This window comes from Lipotes vexillifer, unplaced genomic scaffold (genome assembly GCF_000442215.2).
Source record: "Lipotes vexillifer unplaced genomic scaffold, Lipotes_vexillifer_v1.1 scaffold174, whole genome shotgun sequence".
NCBI classification, from domain to species: Eukaryota; Metazoa; Chordata; class Mammalia; order Artiodactyla; family Lipotidae; genus Lipotes; species Lipotes vexillifer.
The window spans coordinates 1,071,483-1,090,127 of NW_006785255.1; the positions used below are offsets into that span (position 1 = coordinate 1,071,483).

At 36.1% G+C, this 18,645-nt stretch overlaps 1 protein-coding gene across 1 annotated transcript in view; it reads left to right on the top strand.

Annotated features, from left to right (window-relative positions):
- SLC26A7 (solute carrier family 26 member 7) overlaps positions 1 to 17,769 on the top strand; it is a 182,103-nt gene extending 164,334 nt beyond the window's left edge. The window contains exons 16-19 of the mRNA XM_007457342.1: positions 10,946 to 11,046; positions 16,414 to 16,468; positions 16,551 to 16,654; positions 17,734 to 17,769. Coding sequence (XP_007457404.1) covers positions 10,946 to 11,046; positions 16,414 to 16,468; positions 16,551 to 16,654; positions 17,734 to 17,769 — 296 coding nt within the window. The remainder of the gene's footprint in view (positions 1 to 10,945; positions 11,047 to 16,413; positions 16,469 to 16,550; positions 16,655 to 17,733) is intronic.
- Positions 17,770 to 18,645: the final 876 nt, after the last annotated feature.

Sequence of the window (18,645 nt, forward strand, 5' to 3'; positions counted from 1 at the left end):
ATCATGGATGCTGAAACCTAAATTAGCTCCCCTCCCTCAACCACCCCCCGCCCCTTCTAGTTCCCCAAACCAGCTGTATTTTGTCTGGAGACTCTAGGGGAGAACACTTTTACTTCCTTGTCCTTTTCAATTTCTTGAGGCCATTCACATTCCTTGGCTCATGGCCCCTTTCTCCATCTTCAAACCAGCAGTGTTGGCATTTTCATATCTCTCTGACCTCTTCTTCCATCACCACATCTCCCTCTCTGACTCTGACCCTCCTGCCTCCCTCTCATAAGAACCCTTATAATTACATTGGACCTCCCTCACCACAATAATCCAGGGTAATCTGCTCATCTCAGGATCCTTAATTTAATCAAGTCTGCAAAATTCCTTTTGCTATGTAAGGCAACATATTCCACAGGTTCTAGGGATTAAGATATGGACATAATTTGAGGTCATTATTCTGTCTATAATATCAGGTGTATCCTGTACCTCCTTAGGACTTTCTGCATAACTTTCCCAGCCTTTATAACACTTCAGATTACTAGTTCAACTGACTGGTTTCCTAGCTTGGTTGTGAGTCTATTGAGGGTAAGGACCATCATCTCTCTTGTCCATCATTCTGCTTGTATTTCTTAGGACAATGCTTAGACTAAGCACCCAATACTTCTATACTGATTGACTGCTTGAATGAATGAATGAATTAGAGAGACGCTCAATAATATGTGCACATGTTTTCCAAAGATAGTGTTTTGGTTTGTCCTAAATATTTCTGATATCCTTGTTTTCTTGAGAAGTTTGAGATGTAAATCTGTTTCTCAATAGTTACTTGATATCAACAGAAAATGCCTTCTTTTAAAAAATTATGAATGACTCACAGACTGTCAAGAACATTTTGAAGTATAAAAGAAACACTCCTAAATTATGCAACTATGAATACTTTTTAATAAAAGGAGTTAATGAATATTCCACAGGAAAGAGCTGGCTTGCACAGTCTGGAGTTAATTGCTCACCCACACCTGGTTGTTAATTTCTTTCTGAAATGTTGTTTTTTGTAGATAAAGCCCATCATTTACCATATCGCACATGGGTACAGATTAGTTGTCTCCTTTGTACATGCTCCAAGCTTACCTCATTTTGCATAAGGGAGGATATTAGCTGTGCATTCACTTTACTCTTTTCTATAACAATGTGATTTTTATTGCACTGGTTGATTTACTTAGAAGCTTAGAACACAAGGATATAGCCATAAAATCATTACAATGACAAAACAGAGTGTAAAAGAAAATTTCACTTATTTTTGGAAAGATTTCAGAAATACCCATTGTATTTAAATTTCCATTTGAGTGAAATGGTAACTTTGCCATTAAGAATGTCATTTTATTTACAAAAAAAAAAAAAATCATGAATTGCTTCTCTTAATATAGCTTACTTAAATGATTAACCACATATACATGGCACAATTCTTTTATTTTCTTTTATTTTGTTTTGGATGATGTGAAAATGTGCATGCATTTTGATTAAAGGAGCAGAAAAGAGGAACATTGAATGTAAAATGAAAGACAGAGCAAGCACACTGAAACAATGGAAGGAAAATTTTTGCTTCTCCATTGATTAAACCCAAACATTTACATAGTTAACAATCTATCATCACTTAAATAATAAAAAAATTGCAAGAAAATACAGAGAATGGCAAGTATAATTTACAAGTGAAATAAATGTGCTAGGATAGAAAAGAGAAAAAAACTTTGTTCTTAAATAATTTTCTGTACCCTTTAACCACCATTTCCTAATCATTTAGATCTAGTGATCAATCTCTCCAAATAATATATACAGGGTTTTTTCACTGGAACGTTATGTTCAGATCAACAAGTAAATTTCTTATGAACTAGTAGTGACTTCCTGAAGCACTGAATTGATAAAAATTCTGAGGTCTTCTTTGACCTAAGTGGAAAAATTACCATGATTGATTAGCCATGTTTGGCTTGCTAAGGAATGGGGATGATAGAACGCATGCCATAAAGTTAGTTATGGGTAATAATTTATGTACCTCCTTCAGGAAAAGCAATGCATTGACATTTTCCAAATAAAATAGTTGTTAATATTTTTCAGATTATATTGAATATATATATTTAATTATATTAAATATTGCCAATAACAATTATGCTTTCTAGTAAATAAAGAATAAGGCTTAAAGATCTCAAAAATTCATAATTTATATAATTTGGGGGATTAGATATTAATAATAACTTTTTCTACATAAATTTTTGGACTAAGGATTTTAGATTTAGCTTATTTTGAAATATGTAATATATTATAAAAGACATATGTCATTTGTTAAGAACAATGCTGTGTAAGGAGATGTAAAACAAGACTTCATTTTGTTATCAAATTGTATCATCACTGTCTTTTTTTTAACATCTTTATTGGAGTATAATTGCTTTACATGGTGTGTTAGTTTCTGCTTTATAACAAAGTGAATCAGCTATACATATACATATATCCACATATCTTGTCCCTCTTGCAACTCCCTCCCACCCTCCCTATCCCACCCCTCTAGGTGGCCACAAAGAACTGAGCTGATCTCCCTGTGCTATGCGGCTGTTTCCTACTAGCTATCTACTTTATATTTGGTAGTATATATAAGTCCAAGCCACTCTCTCATTTCATCCAAGCTTGCAATACCCCCTCCCCATTTCCTCAAGTTCATTCTCTATGTCTGCATCTTTATTCCTATCCTGACCCTAGGTTCTTCGGAATCATTTTTTTGTTGTTGTTAGATTCCATATGTGTTAGCACACGGTTTTTATTTTTCTCTTTCTGGTTTACTTCACTCTGTATGACAGTCTCTAGGTCCATTCACCTCAATACAAATAACTCAGTTTCATTTCTTTTTATGGCTGAGTAATATTCCATTGTATATATGTGCCACATCTTCTTTATCCATTCATCTGTCGATGGACATTTAGGTTGCTTCCATGTCCTGGTATTGCAAATAGACCTGCAATGAACAGTGTGGCACATGATTCTTTTTGAATTATGGTTTTCTCAGGGTATATGCCCAGTAGTGGGATTGCTGGGTCTTATGGTAGTTCTATTTTTAGTTTTTTAAGGAACTTCCATACTGTTTTCCATAGTGGCTCTATCAATTTACATGCCCACCAGCAGTGTAAGAGGGTTCCCTTTTCTCCACACACTCTACAGCATTTATTGTTTGTAGATAGTTTGATGATGGCTATTCTGACTGCTGTGAGATGATACCTCACTGTAGTTTTGATTTGCATTTCTCTGATGATTAGTGATGTTGAGCATCCTTTCATGTGTTTGTTGGCAATCTGTACACCTTCTTTGGAGAAATGTCTATTTAGGTCTTCTGCCAATTTTTGGATTGGTTATATGTTTTTTTGATATTGAGCTGCATGAGCTGCTTGTAAATCTTGAAGATTAATCCTCTGTCAGTTGCTTCATTTGCAGAAATGTTCTCCCATTCTGAGGGTTGTCCTTTCATCTTGTTTTTGGATTCCTTTGCTGTGCAAAAGCTTTCAAGTTTCATTAGGTCCCATTTGTTTATTTTTGTTTTTATATCCATTTCTCTAGGAGGTGAGTCAAAAAGGATCTTGCTGTGATTTATGTCATAGAGTGTTCTGCCTATGTTTTCCTCTAAGAGTTTTATAGTGTCAGACTTTTGATTTAGGTCTTTAATCCATTTTGAGTTTATTTTTGTGTATGGTGTTAGGGAGTGTTTTAATTGCATTCTTTTACATGTAGCTGTCCAGCTTCCCCTGCACCACTTACTGAAGAGGCTGTCCTTTCTCCACTGTATATTCTTGCCTCCTTTATCAAAGGAAGGTGACCATATGTGCGTGGGTTTATCTCTGGACTTTATATACTGTTCCATTGATCTATATTTCCATTTTTGTGCCAGTACCATACTGTCTTGATTACTGTAGGCTTGTAGTATAGTTTAAACTCTGGGAGCCTGATTCCTCCAGCTCTGTTTTTTTTTTTTTTTTTCCCTCAAGATTGCTTTGGCTATTTGGGGTCTTTTGTGTTTCCATACAAATTGTGAAATTTTTTGTTCTAGTTCTGTGAAAAATGCCATTGGTACTTTGATAGGGATTGCACTGAATCTGTAGATTTCTTTGGGTAGTATAGTCATTTTTGCAATGTTGATTCTTCCAATCCAAGACATAGTATATCTCTCCATCTGCTTATACCATCCTTAACTTCTTTCATCAGTGTCTTATAGTTTTCTGCATACAGGTCTTTTGTCTCCTTATGTAGGTTTATTACTAGGTATTTTATTCTGTTTGTTGCAATGGTAAATAGGAGTGTTTCTTTAATTTATCTTTCAGATTTTTCATCATTAATGTATAGGAATGCAAGAGATTTCTGTACATTAACATTGTATCCTGCTACTTTACCAAATTCATTGATTAGGTCTAGAAGTTTTCTGGTATCATCTTTAAGATTGTCTATGTGTAGTATCATGTCATCTGCAAACAGTGACAGCTTTACTTCTTTTCTGCTTTGGATTTCTTTTATTTCTCTGATGGCTGTGGCTAAAACTTCCAAAACTATGTTGAATAATAATGGTGAGAATGGACAAACTTGTCTTATTCCTGATCTTGGAGGAAGTGGTTTCAATTTTTAACCATTGAGAACAAGGTTGGCTGTGGGTTTGGCATATATGGCCTTTATTATGTTGAGGTAAGTTCCATCTTTGCCTACTTTGCAGAGGTTTTTATTATAAACGGGTGTTGAATTTTGTTGAAAGTTTTTTCTCCATCTATTGAGACAATCATATGGTTTTTCTCCTCCAGTTTGTTAATATGGTGTATCACATTGATCAATTTGCTTATAGCGAAGAATCCTTGCATCTCTGGGATAAACCCCAGTTGATCATGGTTTATCGTCCTTTTAATGTGCTGTTGGATTCTGTTTGCTAGTATTTTCTTGAGGATTTTTGCATCTGTGTTCATCAGTGATATTGGCCTGTAGTTTTCTTTCTTTGTGACATCTTTTCCAGTTTTGGTATCAGGGTGATGGTGGCATCGTAGAATGAGTTTGGGGGTGTTCCTCCCTCTGCTATATTTTGAAAGACTTTGAGAAGGATAAGTGTTAGCGCTTCTCTAAATGTTTGAGAGAATTCACCTGTGAAGCCATCTGGTCCTAGGCTTTCTTTTGTTGGAAGATTTTAAATCACAGTTTCAATTTCAGTGGTCTGTTCATATTTTCTATTTCTTCCTGATTCAGGCTTGGCAGGATGTGCATTTCTAAGAATTTGTCCATTTCTTCCAGGTTGTCCATTTTATTGGCATATAGTTGCTTGTAGTAATCTCTTATGATCATTGGTATTTCTGCAGTGTCAGTTGTTACTTCTTCATTTTCATTTAAAATTCTATTGGTTGAATCTTCTCCCGTTTTTTTCTTGATGAGTCTGGCTAATGGTTTACCAATTTTATTTATCTTCTCAAAGAACCAGCTTTTAGTTTTATTGATCTTTGTTATTGTTTCCTTCATTTCTTTTTATTTTATTTCTGATCTGTTCTTTATGATTTCCTTCCTTCTGCTAACTTTGGGGTTTTTTTGTTCTTCTTCCTCTAATTGCTCTAGGTGTAATGTTAGGTTTTTTATTTGAGATGTTTCTTGTTTCTTGAGGTAGGATTGTAATGCTATAAATTTCCCTCTTAGAACTGCTTTTGCTGCATCCCATAGGTTTTGGGTCTGTGTGTTTTCATTGTCATTTGTTTCTAGGTATTTTTTGATTTCCTCTTTGTTTTCTTTAGTGACATCTTGATTATTATGTAGTGTATTGTTTAGCCTCTGTGTGTTTGTATTATTTACAGATATTTTCCTGTAATTGGTATCTAGTCTTATAGCATTGCGGTCAGAAAAGATACTTGATAGAATTTCAATTTTCTTAAATTTACCAAGGCTTGATTTGTGACCCAAGATATGATCTATCCTGGAGAATGTTCCATGAGCACTTGAGAAGAAAGTGTATTCTGTTGTTTTTACATGGAATGTCCTATAAATATCAATTAAGTCCATCTTGTTTAATGGATCATTTAAAGCTTGTGTTTCCATATTTATTTTCATTTTGGATGATCTGTCCATTGGTGAAAGTGGGGTGTTAAAGTCCCCTACTATGATTGTGTTACTGTTGATTTCCCCTTTTATGGCTGTTAGCATTTGCCTTATGTATTGAGGTGCTCCTATGTCGGGTGCAAATATATTTACAATTGTTATATCTTCTTCCTGGATTGATCCCTTGATCATTATGTAGTGTCCTGCTTTGTCTCTTGTAATAGTCTTTATTTTAAAGTCTATTTTGTCTGATATGAGTATTGCTACTCCAGCTTTCTTTTGATTTTCCATTTGCATGAAATATCTTTTTCCATCCCCTCACTTTCAGGATGTATGTGTCCCTAGTCTGAAGTGGGCCTCTTGTAGACAGCATATATATGGGTCTTGTTTTTGTATCCATTCAGCTGACCTCTGTCTTTTGGTGGGAGCATTTTATCCATTTACATTTAAGGTAATTATTGATATGTATGTTCCTATTACCTATTTCTTAATTGTTTTGGGTTTGTTATTGTAGGTCTTTTTTCTCTCTTGTGTTTCCTGCCTAGAGAAGTTCTTTCAGCAATTGTTTTAAAGCTGGTTTGGTGGTGCTGAATTCTCTTAGCTTTTGCTTGTCTGTAAAGCTTTTAATTTATCCATCAAACCTGAATGAGATCCTTGATGAGTAGAGTAATCTTGGTTGTATATTTTTCCCTTTCATTATTTTAAATATGTCCTGGCACTCCCTCTGGCTTGCAGAGTTTCTGCTGTTAGGTCTGCTGTTAACCTTATGGGGATTCCCCTGTATGTTATTTGGTTTTTTCCCTTGCTGCTTTTAATATTTTTTCTTTGTATTTAATTTTTGGTAGTTTGGTTAATATGTGTCTTGGTGTGTTTCCCCTTGCATTTATCCTGTATGGGACTCTCTGTGCCTTCCTGACTTGATTGACTATCTCCTTTCCCATGTTAGGTAAATTTTCAACTATAATCTCTTCAAATATTTTCTCAGACTCTTTTTCTATTTTTCTTCTGGAAACCCTATAATTCGAATGTTGGTGCATTTAATGTTGTCCCAGTAGTCTCTAAGACTGTCCTCAATTCTTTTCATTCTTTTCTCTTTATTCTGCTCTGCAATAGTTATTTCCATTTTTTTTATCTTCCAGGTCACTTATCCGTTCTTCTGCCTCAGTTATTCTGCTATTGATTACTTCTAGAGAATTTTAAATTTCATTTATTGTGTTGTTCATCATTTTTTGTTTTCTCTTAGTTTTATAAGTCCTTGTTAAATGTTTCTTTTGTTTTCTCCATTCTATTTACAAGATTTTGGATCAACTTTACTATCATTACTCTGAATTCTTTTTCAGGAATACTGCCTATTTCCTCTTTTTTTTTTTTTTTCTGGTGTGTTTTTATGTTGCTCCTTCATCTGCTGTGTGTTTCTGTTTTCTCATTTTGATTAACTTACTGTGTTTGGTGTCTCCTTTCTGCAGGCTGCACATTCGTAGTTCCCATTGTTTTGGGTCTTTACCTCCAGTGGCTATGGTTTGTTCAGTGGGTTGTGTAGGCTTCCTGGTGGAGGGTACTAGTGCCTGTGTTCTGGTGGATGCAGCTGGATCTTGTCTATCTGGTGGCTTTTTTGGGAGTGTCTGTGACCTTATTATGATTTTAGGCATCCTCTCTACTAATGGGTGGAGTTGTGTTTCTGTCTTGCTAGTGGTTTGGCATAGGTTGTCCAGCACTGTAGCTAACTTCTTGCTGAGTGGAGCTGGGTTTTAGGGTTGAGATGGAGATTTCTATTAGAGCTTTTGCTGGTTGATATTACATGGAGCTGGGAGGTCTCAGTGGAACAGTGTCCTGAACTCAGCTCTCCCACCTCAGAGGCACAGAGCTGACACCCCGCTGGAGCACCAAGACCCTGCCAGCCACACAGCTCCAAGTCTGATGACTTGGAGCCAGAAATACTGGCTCATGTGCAGAATCATCCCACAGATCACAATAATGACACCTTCAGCTTGATCATGGTGATGTTTTCATGAGTGTTTGCATATGTCCAAACTCATCCAATTGTATACAGGTGGACATTGAAACTATTGCTGGTACAGTTCCCAGCCACTTTTTTTTTCTTTTGTTTTGCACTTAGTCTAGTTTCACTGGCTCATAGGGTACAGCGTGCAGAGACCTCAAACCCAGAACCTTCAGACCAGAGTTTCTAAGCGGTTGCACAGCATCCCAACTCAAGATGGAGGTGGAGACAGCAGGCTGTGTGTAGAGCATCACTGTCATTTTAAGATCTATTGCTAAATATGTCAGAGGTTTCAGTTATTTATTTAATCCAAGCCATTGAATTTTTAAACATTACTGATTATTTTCTTTGTTTAACAAGAGTACCCAGATTTACGTAGTGATGTGCTGGTAAGTCTTTGACAAACAACTCTTGGAGTTGAGGATATGGCATGGGGTGTTGGAAAAGCACTGATTTGTTGCACTTGCCAATTTCCATGGTATAAATATGTTTTCATTAAACACAGAGCTCGAAAAGAAATGTACACTATTGACATTCTGAAAAGATGTAAACAGAGCTGGTCTGAAATGTCTTTTAAAAAATCATATACAGTTTATTTTCTAAAACAGATATATTCAGGAGAATTGCGTACAAGCCCTTCAAATTTTGAACTCCATAGTACATTGCAAACGATTAGTCTTACTAAAGTTTTTTATATCTAACTTTGTAAGGAAATATCTACTCCATTATATATATTTTATGTATGTTTATCTTGTGAATTATTGAACTTTTGCAGGAAAGCTTATCTGATATTTAATTGTTATAGATTCTTATACTCTTAAAATTCAATAAAATATTTCCAAATTGGATAAAAATATATTTATGAATCATAAAAATTTGCAAGGAAATATATGTCACAAACAAATAATTGGCCAAATGTCTTAGCAAATCTTTTAATATTGATCTAGTAATTTTGCCTCTGTAATTCTAAATAAGGTGGAATAAATGTATATCTAAACTAATTAATGTAGTGCCAACCTATACGTGTGCATATGTGTGTGCATGTGTGTGTGTGTTTGTGAGACTAGGAGATAAAAGGAATAAATACCAATCAACATTCCACTGTTTATCTTTGCTTAGGATACATATTTTTATTTTTCCTGTATTCTTAAACCCTCTCTCCAATCTCTGATAATGAGCAGGGACACATTATATCTGAATCTATAAATAAGAGCTCTGGCATAGTAGGGCTAGGTCTTATTTTAGTTAGGCAAATATTGAATTATAATGGTTACTACCAAGTGGTCAGTGGAAGAGCTAAGTTGTGGTCACTTTTCATTTTATTTGAGTTTCTAATTTACCATTTTCAGCCAGTATTGTAGCCTGAATCTATACTTACCCTCAGCCCTCCTTCTCATGGGAGAAAAAGGGAAACAGGAGACACTACTAGAGTGCCTGGATGAGGTAGGCCCCCAATAAATATTGATTGACTGGGAGCAGGAAAAGTTTGAGATCTCAGACTATCATTAGTGTTTAATTAAAGTTGTCCATATGATTAGAATGCTTACAACTCCATCCTGTTTCTACTTTTTGGAATTAAACATACCCTTCAAGCTTACTTTTGTGTGAAGCCTTCCCTGATTGCTCCAAAGAGACTTCTTCCTCTTTTAAATTTCCATTCTCTTTCATTTTTAATCATGTGTTATTTACCAATATTATCCTTGGCACTCAAGAATAAACTCCTAGAAAAAAGGGATAGGATCTTGCACATTTGTATGGTTCACTTCATTTCAAAAAATTTCTTGAACATACTCGTGATCTATAGTTATTATTTCAATTAATAAATATGAATATACATCTAAAGATGAAACTTGGAAACAAATTCTATACCTGAATACTACTCTTAACATACATTAAAAATTACTTAGTATCATTTCTTAGTTTTTAAAAATACCCATTTTCCCTCATACTTCCCTTCAATGCTAATTGAAAAACAACCGTATTCCAATTTTTCTGTAGCCACTATAGAGGAAAACCATGGACATTTTAAATAGCAAAACTATTCCAATTAAAAATGTATATTTTCAGAGAATTTCATAATAATGAATGAATTGGAGTTTATTTGAATTCCCCCTACTAATGGTGGGGGAATCTTGGCCTACATGGTTTGCTCTCAGAACCTTATCACTCCTTAGAGGGACCTCAGATGTGGTGGCCTGTCACTGTTTAGAAATATGTCATTTCACACAAGAAAACTGTGGCCCTGAGGACATTAGTGAGAAAGAGGTCATGAACTCCTAATTAAAAAAAATATTCCCACCAGGTGCATTCAGAGTCAGATTTACTATGAACCAAATGAAGCTTAATTTTCAGGCCCCTCACACAGAACGCTTCTAAGTCTGAGGGACAAGCTCCAAGATAGAATCTTTTCCTTAGTGTGACACGAAAATTGTATAAACTTCAGACACCACAAAATAGGGCTGTACCTCTGGGCATACGCATGAAAGAAAATGTGGGATATTGTGCAAAGAGAACTTTGAGGATGTCTAGCGGCCTCGATTCTGGGCTGTGTTTGACACTAACTTGCCAGGTCTCCTTTCAGAATCATCTAAACTTGCTGAGCTTCAGTTTGTTTATCTGTGAAATGACACTGGTAATTAAGTTAGCCCATCTTCCTATCTGAGTTATGTAATAATTACCTGAGACAACATTTGAATATTCAAAAACCAAAGAGTTCAAAAATAATTAGTAATTAACTGAAAAATGTAAAAATTAAAAGTGTTTGGAATTGACCTTGTTAAACACGAGGACACCGTTAATCTTCCCAATGTTCAACAATATCAACAGTAAAAATCTCTAAGAATTCTCCCTAACTTAACTCTGTTCCTCCTACAGAAGAAGCAACACAGCCCTGCCTGAATCAGAAGTGTTCTTTAATCCTAGATTGCAGTGGATTGACCTTTTCTGACTATTCTGGAGTCTCCATGCTTGTTGAGGTATTTGCACAGCTTGTGTTTGGACTAATTCTTTCCCTTCCCTTTAGTAACAGGGTTTCACCAGCCTCTCTCTCAGCTCTGGGGTTTTGATCCTGCTTGTTTCAATACTCATCTCACCCATTCTCCCCAAAGGGCATAGACTTTATTACTCCCACTACTGTAGATTTCTTTTCAGGAGATGCCATGAAGTTTCTAGCTGTGTGTGAATCTGGAGAGCGTGGGAGGAGTAGAGCTGGGTATTCATGTGGGGTATTAGAACAGAACATAGACTTGGGATGTAATGGGTATAGCAGATGCTGGGAAGTCAACTCCTAGGTTTCTAGAAAGAAGGAGAAAAGTCCCCTCCATGAGCAAGTGGCCTGATGATGGCAGGATGTTGTCTCTCACATCACGGATGGGTACAGTCTGACCTGAAACCATTCCTGGTCTCTGAAATAATACTCAGTGCAGGGGTTTTTCTCCATTCTCTCAGACAATGGTGTCCTCTACCCCATGATATCCATGGGGTCTCCATGATCCCGGTTGCAAAAAGTAAAAGTTTTATTTCTTTAAAACTGAAGCCTCCATTTAGTTATATGGAACACCTAATTTTGCCAATTCAAGGAAAACTCAGACACTTCTGGAATTGTTTCCTCCTTTTTTTTTGAGTAAACACTAAGTCAACAAGGAATGTACTCCCTTTCTTATTTCCATTTATTCTCTCCTCAATACCCTAAATATGAGGGAGGATCTTGAGGATCAAGCAATGTCTATTTCTCAGCTGTCCTCAGTCCTCCGTTAGCTTCTGCTGTGTGGAACTTGGTTCACCTCGCCTTTGGCTGTTTGTTCCCCAGCGGTCTCTTACCCTGGCTTCATACAGTCTCCTGCTGTGTGAGGCTTTGTATTCAGCCAAAAACTTAATCATAACCTATGGCAATTTCTGGAGCTCCTTCCCTGCATATTTCCCTTCTTTCCATTACTCTCTCCCATAAATTTCACCCACTCAATCCTTCCTAAATGCCAGTTCTGTCTTCTCAGCTCAGTAAAGTGGCTGCATTTTGCTTGGGTCCCCCCACCATCATGTCGTGGTCCACAAACTGCTTTGCAGCAGAAAGCTGAGATGATCTGAGAGCTCACCTCATTTGTTTTTTTTTTCTTTTAGAGAACTCAGTCCTTTTCTGCCTGTTCCCATTGCCGGAAAACAATTTATATATTTTCTCCATTTGTCTACTTATTTACGGAGGATAGGATAGGCTTTATATTAATTACTCTTCATGGCCAGAAGTCAAAATTGGACATTGACTTTTAAAGAGTTAAAACCAGTAGTCCTAGAAGGTCTCACATTGTAGATTTTGATTGCTTTCTCATGGTGTTGCATAACTATCTCTATTCATTCATACTTTAAATTTAAAATGTCCAAACTTTCAAACTCAAGATAGCACAAAGGTCAGCTTCAGTCTGGCTTTCCTGTGAAGATGGGGTGGGACTATGTGAAGAGAAGCAGCTTACTATGTGACAGAGCGTAGTCTCAGATCTATCACACCCGCTGGGAGGTGTTAGGAAAATTGTCTAACCTGTCTGGATCTCAGTTTATTCATTTTGTAAAAATGGGGGGGGCGATTTTGTTTCAGATTTAGTATATATTAAAAAAAAGAAATAAATTATGCAAAAGAATTGAATTTTAAATATCCTAGGCATAGGGCTCAACCTCAATACTTTTCTTACATCTAAATCCTGACTGTAAACAGAGAGTCTCTCATCATTGGAGTGCTTCTAGTGTTCAGCACTTTTATTTACTGTGTTGCCAAGGTCTAGAAGAGCACTGTTAAACCTATGTGTATAAGGATCACCTGGGGAGCTTATTTAAGATGCAGTCTTTTGATGGAGTGATCATTTTGAAATGTACAGAAATTTTGAAACATTATGTTACGTAACAGGAGCTAACACAATGTTGTTGGTCAATTATACTCCCAAAGCAAACAAACAAACAAACTCATAGAAAAAGAGATCAGATTTGTGGTTACCAGAAGCAAGGGGTGAGGGGAGGGGGAATTGGATGAAAGCAGTTAAAAGGTACAAACTTCTGGTTATAAGATAAAAAGTACTAGGGATGTAGGTACAACATGATAAATAGAATGAGCACTGCTGTATATTATATATGAAAGTTGTTGAGAGAGTATATCTTTTTTCTATTTCTTTAATTTTGTATCTATATTAGATGATGGATGTTCACCGAACTTATTGTGGTCATCATTTCATGATGTATGTATGTCAAATCCTTATGCTGTATACCTTAAACTTATACAGTGATGTATGTCAATTATAACTCAATAAAACCAGAAGGAAAAAGATGCAGTTTTCTGAGTCCTGGTTCTGGCCCAGGAATATTCATTTTAAACAATGTAGTTTGTCCAAGGATTATGTTTTGAGCAACACTAGACTAGGATTGTCCTTTTACTGGGAAAAGTCAGTATGTATATTTTTTGTTTAATTGTATTTAAAATTTGTTTTTGAATATACTCCAGTATTTATTAGCTGTCCTCTCTAGATATTGCAAATCAGGACTTAGAGTTAGTAAAGAGGAGGAAATGGTTACTTATTGTCAGTGAGTTTAAGATCTAAGGTTGAAAATTCAGAGGAATTCAAATAATCTAGGTTTTGGGCATGGTGAGAAAGAAACTTTTAAGAATTCATCTTAATGGTTTTAAAATACTACACAGCATAATGAAGGAATAAGTCAACTGATGAATTTTATTTTTAAATGGGCAGAAAGACATTTGCCCTTCTGTTATATACAAAACCAGCAGTTTTATATCAATTTGTTTTGTGTGTGTGTGTGTGTGTGTGTGTGTGTGTGTGTGTGTGTGTGTGTGTGTTACGCGGGCCTTTCACTGCTGTGGCCTCTCCCGTTGCGGAGCACAGGCTCCGGACGCGCAGGCTCAGCGGCCATGGGTCAAGGGCCCAGCCGCTCCGCGGCACATGGGATCCTCCCGGACCGGGGCACTAACCCCAGGCTCCGGACGCGCAGGCTCAGCGGCCATGGCTCACGGGCCCAGCCGCTCCGCGGCATGTGGGATCTTTCCGGACCGGGGCACGAACCCGTGTCACCTGCATCGGCAGGCGGGCTCTCAATCACTGCGCCACCAGGGAACCCCTTCAATTTGCTATTTTTAGTTTCCTTATTACTATTTAGTTTATTTCATCATGGTTACAGTAAATTATGATGTATGTTACAACCATAAACTTTAAATATAGACAAATTCTAGGTCCAAATATTAGCTACATAACTAGTTCTAGGATCTGCGTTTAAGTATTTGTTTGTTTTTCTGTAAACTGGAAGTAGAAATACTTCAAGTTGTTGTGAAGCTTAGAAATGACATATTGTATATAAAGCATATAAAAAGGTTTCTAGAAGTTAGTAAGTACTCAATAATGCTAGCTTCTATTTGTTCTCATTTTGCAAAAGTCATTTCTTAAAATAATATCACTGCAACTAATACTATTTCTTAGTTCCTGCCACCCTGAAATAGGGTCCAGACTAAAGAGCCACAGAGTCTCTTCAGCCATGCATGTCTTCCTACTTCCCAAAAACACTCCCTGGATTATTTTCTCAGTCACTTTGGTATAAGGAAGATTCTCCTAAGAGGTATAGGTTGAAGAAAATGGAGTGAGTGCTATTTGTTCTTCTACTTAGGACACTTCTACTTAGTGAACTAGAGAATGTGTTTATCAGCATCAATAAACAACCCATAGCAATGTGTTTGTGCTTCCCTGAGCTTAAGAAAAAGTAAAACACTGACAGATCACTTTGAATTGTCATTTTAACTTACGAAAACAGGAACCATTTATTCAATGGCAAGTCTCAGACCATGTATTATTTATTTGTTTATTTGCTTGTTTATTTATGCCCAGAGTGATGTCTCCTATTATTCCACAATTCTTCTACCATAGAGATAACTGCTTATTGCTGGAAGAATATAAGGGAAATTTTTGGGTGTATCATGCATACCCTTAAAAAGTTTTGTAAACGCAGCATTCTACATTTTGTATGTATGACACTTTACTATTACATAACCAAATCCATCCTATTTTTACTAAAACTTCTGGATTTACTGAGTTTTGTTGGCTGACTTTGGTCTGGGTGAATTTAAGATCATGGCCTTCAGTAAGGTTGTTACTACTTGACATTTTCTAGGACTTAAAGAAGGCACGACCCTGCAGTATGCCAAGAAAATTAGTCAGGATCTCTCATCTTGGTGGACCATAAAAATGGAAGTTGGGCAATCAAACTTGGTTTTGATTATAGTGAGGTTCTCAATTTACTGTCCATGGATGGGGTTTAGAGAATCCATGAATATGTGCAAATTGTTGTAGAATATTAAAGTAAGCAGTAGGTAAGCAGTTTCATCATATTCACAGATGGGTCCTTGACTTCCAATAAAAGATGGTTGAAAACAATTTTATATCATTCTTATAGGGAAGGAAAGGTGATGTTTTTATTTTTATTAAATAAAATGGAAAATGTAAGCAGCAAAACTTAGTTACATAAAAGGTAAATGCCAGGACATGGAAGCAACCTAAATGTCCATCGACAGACGAATGGATAAAGAAGATGTGACACATATACACAATGGAATATTACTCAGCCATAAAAAGAAATGAAATTGAGTTATTTGTAGTGAGGTGGCTGGACCTAGAGTCTGGCATACAAAGTGAAGTAAGTCAGAAATAGAAAAACAAATACTGTATGCTAATGCATATATATGGAATCTAAAAGAAAAAAAGAAAAATGGCACTGATGAATGTAGTGGCAGGGCAGGAATAAAGACATAAACATAGAGAATTGACTTGAGGACACAGAGGGGGAGGGGGAAGCTGGGGCAAAGTGAGAGTAGCATCGACATATATATACTACCAAATGTAAAATAGATAGCCAGTGGGAAGCAGCAGCATAGCACAAGGAGATCAGCTCGGTGCTTTGTGACCACCTAGAGGGGTGAGATAGAGAGGGTCGGAGGGACATGCAAGAGGGAGGGGATATGGGGATATATGTATACATATAGCTGATTCACTTTGTTATACAATAGAAACTAACAGTATTGTGAAGCAATTATACTCCAATAAAGATCTATTTAAAAAAAAAGACAGAAAGAAAGAAAAAAAAAAGGTAAATGCCTTGCTGGTGTTTATCTTCCTTTGCTAAGACTGGCTCTTTTAGAAGTGGGTCAGAATATGCCTGAATGTGTTACAATGCCACCCCCTGGTGGTGTGGTATCATAAACATTGGCATTTTGTTTTTACTAGAAATTCTGCCTTCTGAAGCTCATCTTATTCCTTCCTGCCAGTTATCCTGAATTAATTGTGGGTGTACTATTTTAATTCTTCCAGGTTTACATGGACTGCAAGAACAAGAGTGTGGATGTATCATTAGTCCACTGCACAGGTAAGGGAGTATCCTTGGCTAACATTGGACATGATCCTTCTGCTGCTCCATGTAACCTTATATCACTTGTGTTTTCTTATAGCTTCTTTGATAAAAGCAATGAAATACTGGGGAAACCTAGATTCAGAGAAACCAATTTTTTTTGAATCAGTATCTGCTGCAATAAGTAACATCCACTTAAATAAGGTGAGTTGAGCAAGTTTGAGTGCCAGAATTATAAGAAAATTGGAATGTAGAATACATGGGCTTTGCATTTTTTATATTAGCCTATTATCCCACTGACATCTAAAAACCTATTAAAATGTGCCCCTCCTCAGAGTCCTCTGCTACAAGTAAAGGAGTTTTTTCATTCCTTTTTTGGACAAGTTATGAATTGTTTAATAATTTGGATCTTCCAACAATATCACTGCTTAGAGGATTTGGTGATCACCTATTAAGTGCAAACTGCTTGCTTATAAAAATAAATGCATCTTCCAGGATCCACTATCCTGGGAATTGGAATCCATCTCTGTCAAATGCAAAAACTCTAAATATAGCCTTATAGCTTTTTGCTGCTCTCATACCCTTTACTCTAAGCTCATACTGCCACCTTTGGAAATACTATTTGCAGAGCCCAACACTCACATGGTTTGAAGTGTCAAAGTTATCTTCCAATACTGGGCTGTATGGTTAGTTTTAGAACTGTTCCTAGAACTTTGATTTCCCATAATTTTTCTTTGATTTTGAATTGTTTGGCCTTTCCTTATCCCTAGAACAGCATCTGTTATCTCTCTGAGTCATCCCTATTATGTGCAATTAGAAGAGTATGTATTTACATAATAATAATAATAATAACATTATTGTTATTATTATCATTTCTACTACTACTATTACTGCTGCTGCTGCTGCTACTACTACTGTTATATACCTAACATTCACTGTGTGCTCATTATGTTCCAGGAATGTGCTAAGAGCTTTACCTATGTTACTTCACTAAATTTGCCACAACCTCATGAAGTAGATACTATTATTGAACCTATTTTTAGAAATAAGGAAACTGAGGTCCAGGGAAGTTATACCATTTGTAAGTAGTAGAGCCAGTTTCAAAGTCAGCAGTCTGACCTAGGACCTGGAGATTTAAACTTCTATACTCTGATGCCTCAGAGAATATCCATTTTCTTAGCTTGGCTGGACAGCTTGCTTCAGTTACTACTGTTCTTTGACTATGATATCAACTTAAGGGTTAAGTAAGTAGCAATTGCTAATTTCTTCCCCTTCTATTTCAGAATTTGAGCAAACTCAGTGACCACAGTGAAATCTGAGACTCTTTTGCTGCAGTACAGCTCTTTTCTTTAGCAACTGCCCCGAAGAGGCCATACTCAAGTATTTTCACAACATTTTTCTGTTGTGTAGATCCTACAAATGACCTCTACTAAAATAAGTGTGATGTGACTTACTAACCACATGACCGCTGCTCAACGTTTGCCAACAATTTTATCTAATCTTTGTTAGTAAGCAAATTCACTTTGTAGGTTATTGTATAGTTATTTTATAAAAATCAGTATGCATTTAGTTTTAGTGTACTGAAAGGTAAACATGAATTTATTTCCTTTTTTCATACCAAAGTATTTTGTGTTAATTCAGTTTGTTGTAGTTCATTTGTAAAAGTGAGAAATACTTTGTCATATGATAAGAGATTTAGAACATTTGCAAGCCATTTGTAAAAATGCAGGATTATCTGTAACTAATACATAAAAACAACTTAGCAAGTGTGCCATTTTCCCTAACCAAAGAAGCCATTAAATATCAATAAGCTTAAATGTTACTTCATGCAATATGATTATGAAATTCACAGAAAGTAAGTCAAACAAAAACAAATGACAAACTAGAAACCATTCTCCATACCTTTCCATGCATGGATGTCTTCAGGAATGTTTTTAACATAAGTAGTATCCCAGTGAAACCATGTTCTTGACATTCGTCTGTTTTGCTGTAAATATTGGAAATGCTTAGGATCTTCAGAACTTATAGCCCTAATTTCCACATTCCCACCCCATAAAAGTTTCCATTTTCAGCTTTAGTTTTTTTGGAACCAGAGAATGTGGAAGTTGAACACTTTATGTTTTTTTCACAAATATGATTTTTAGAAGAGAAAATATCACCAGTAGAATAGCTTTGTACTTTTCCAATATAGGATT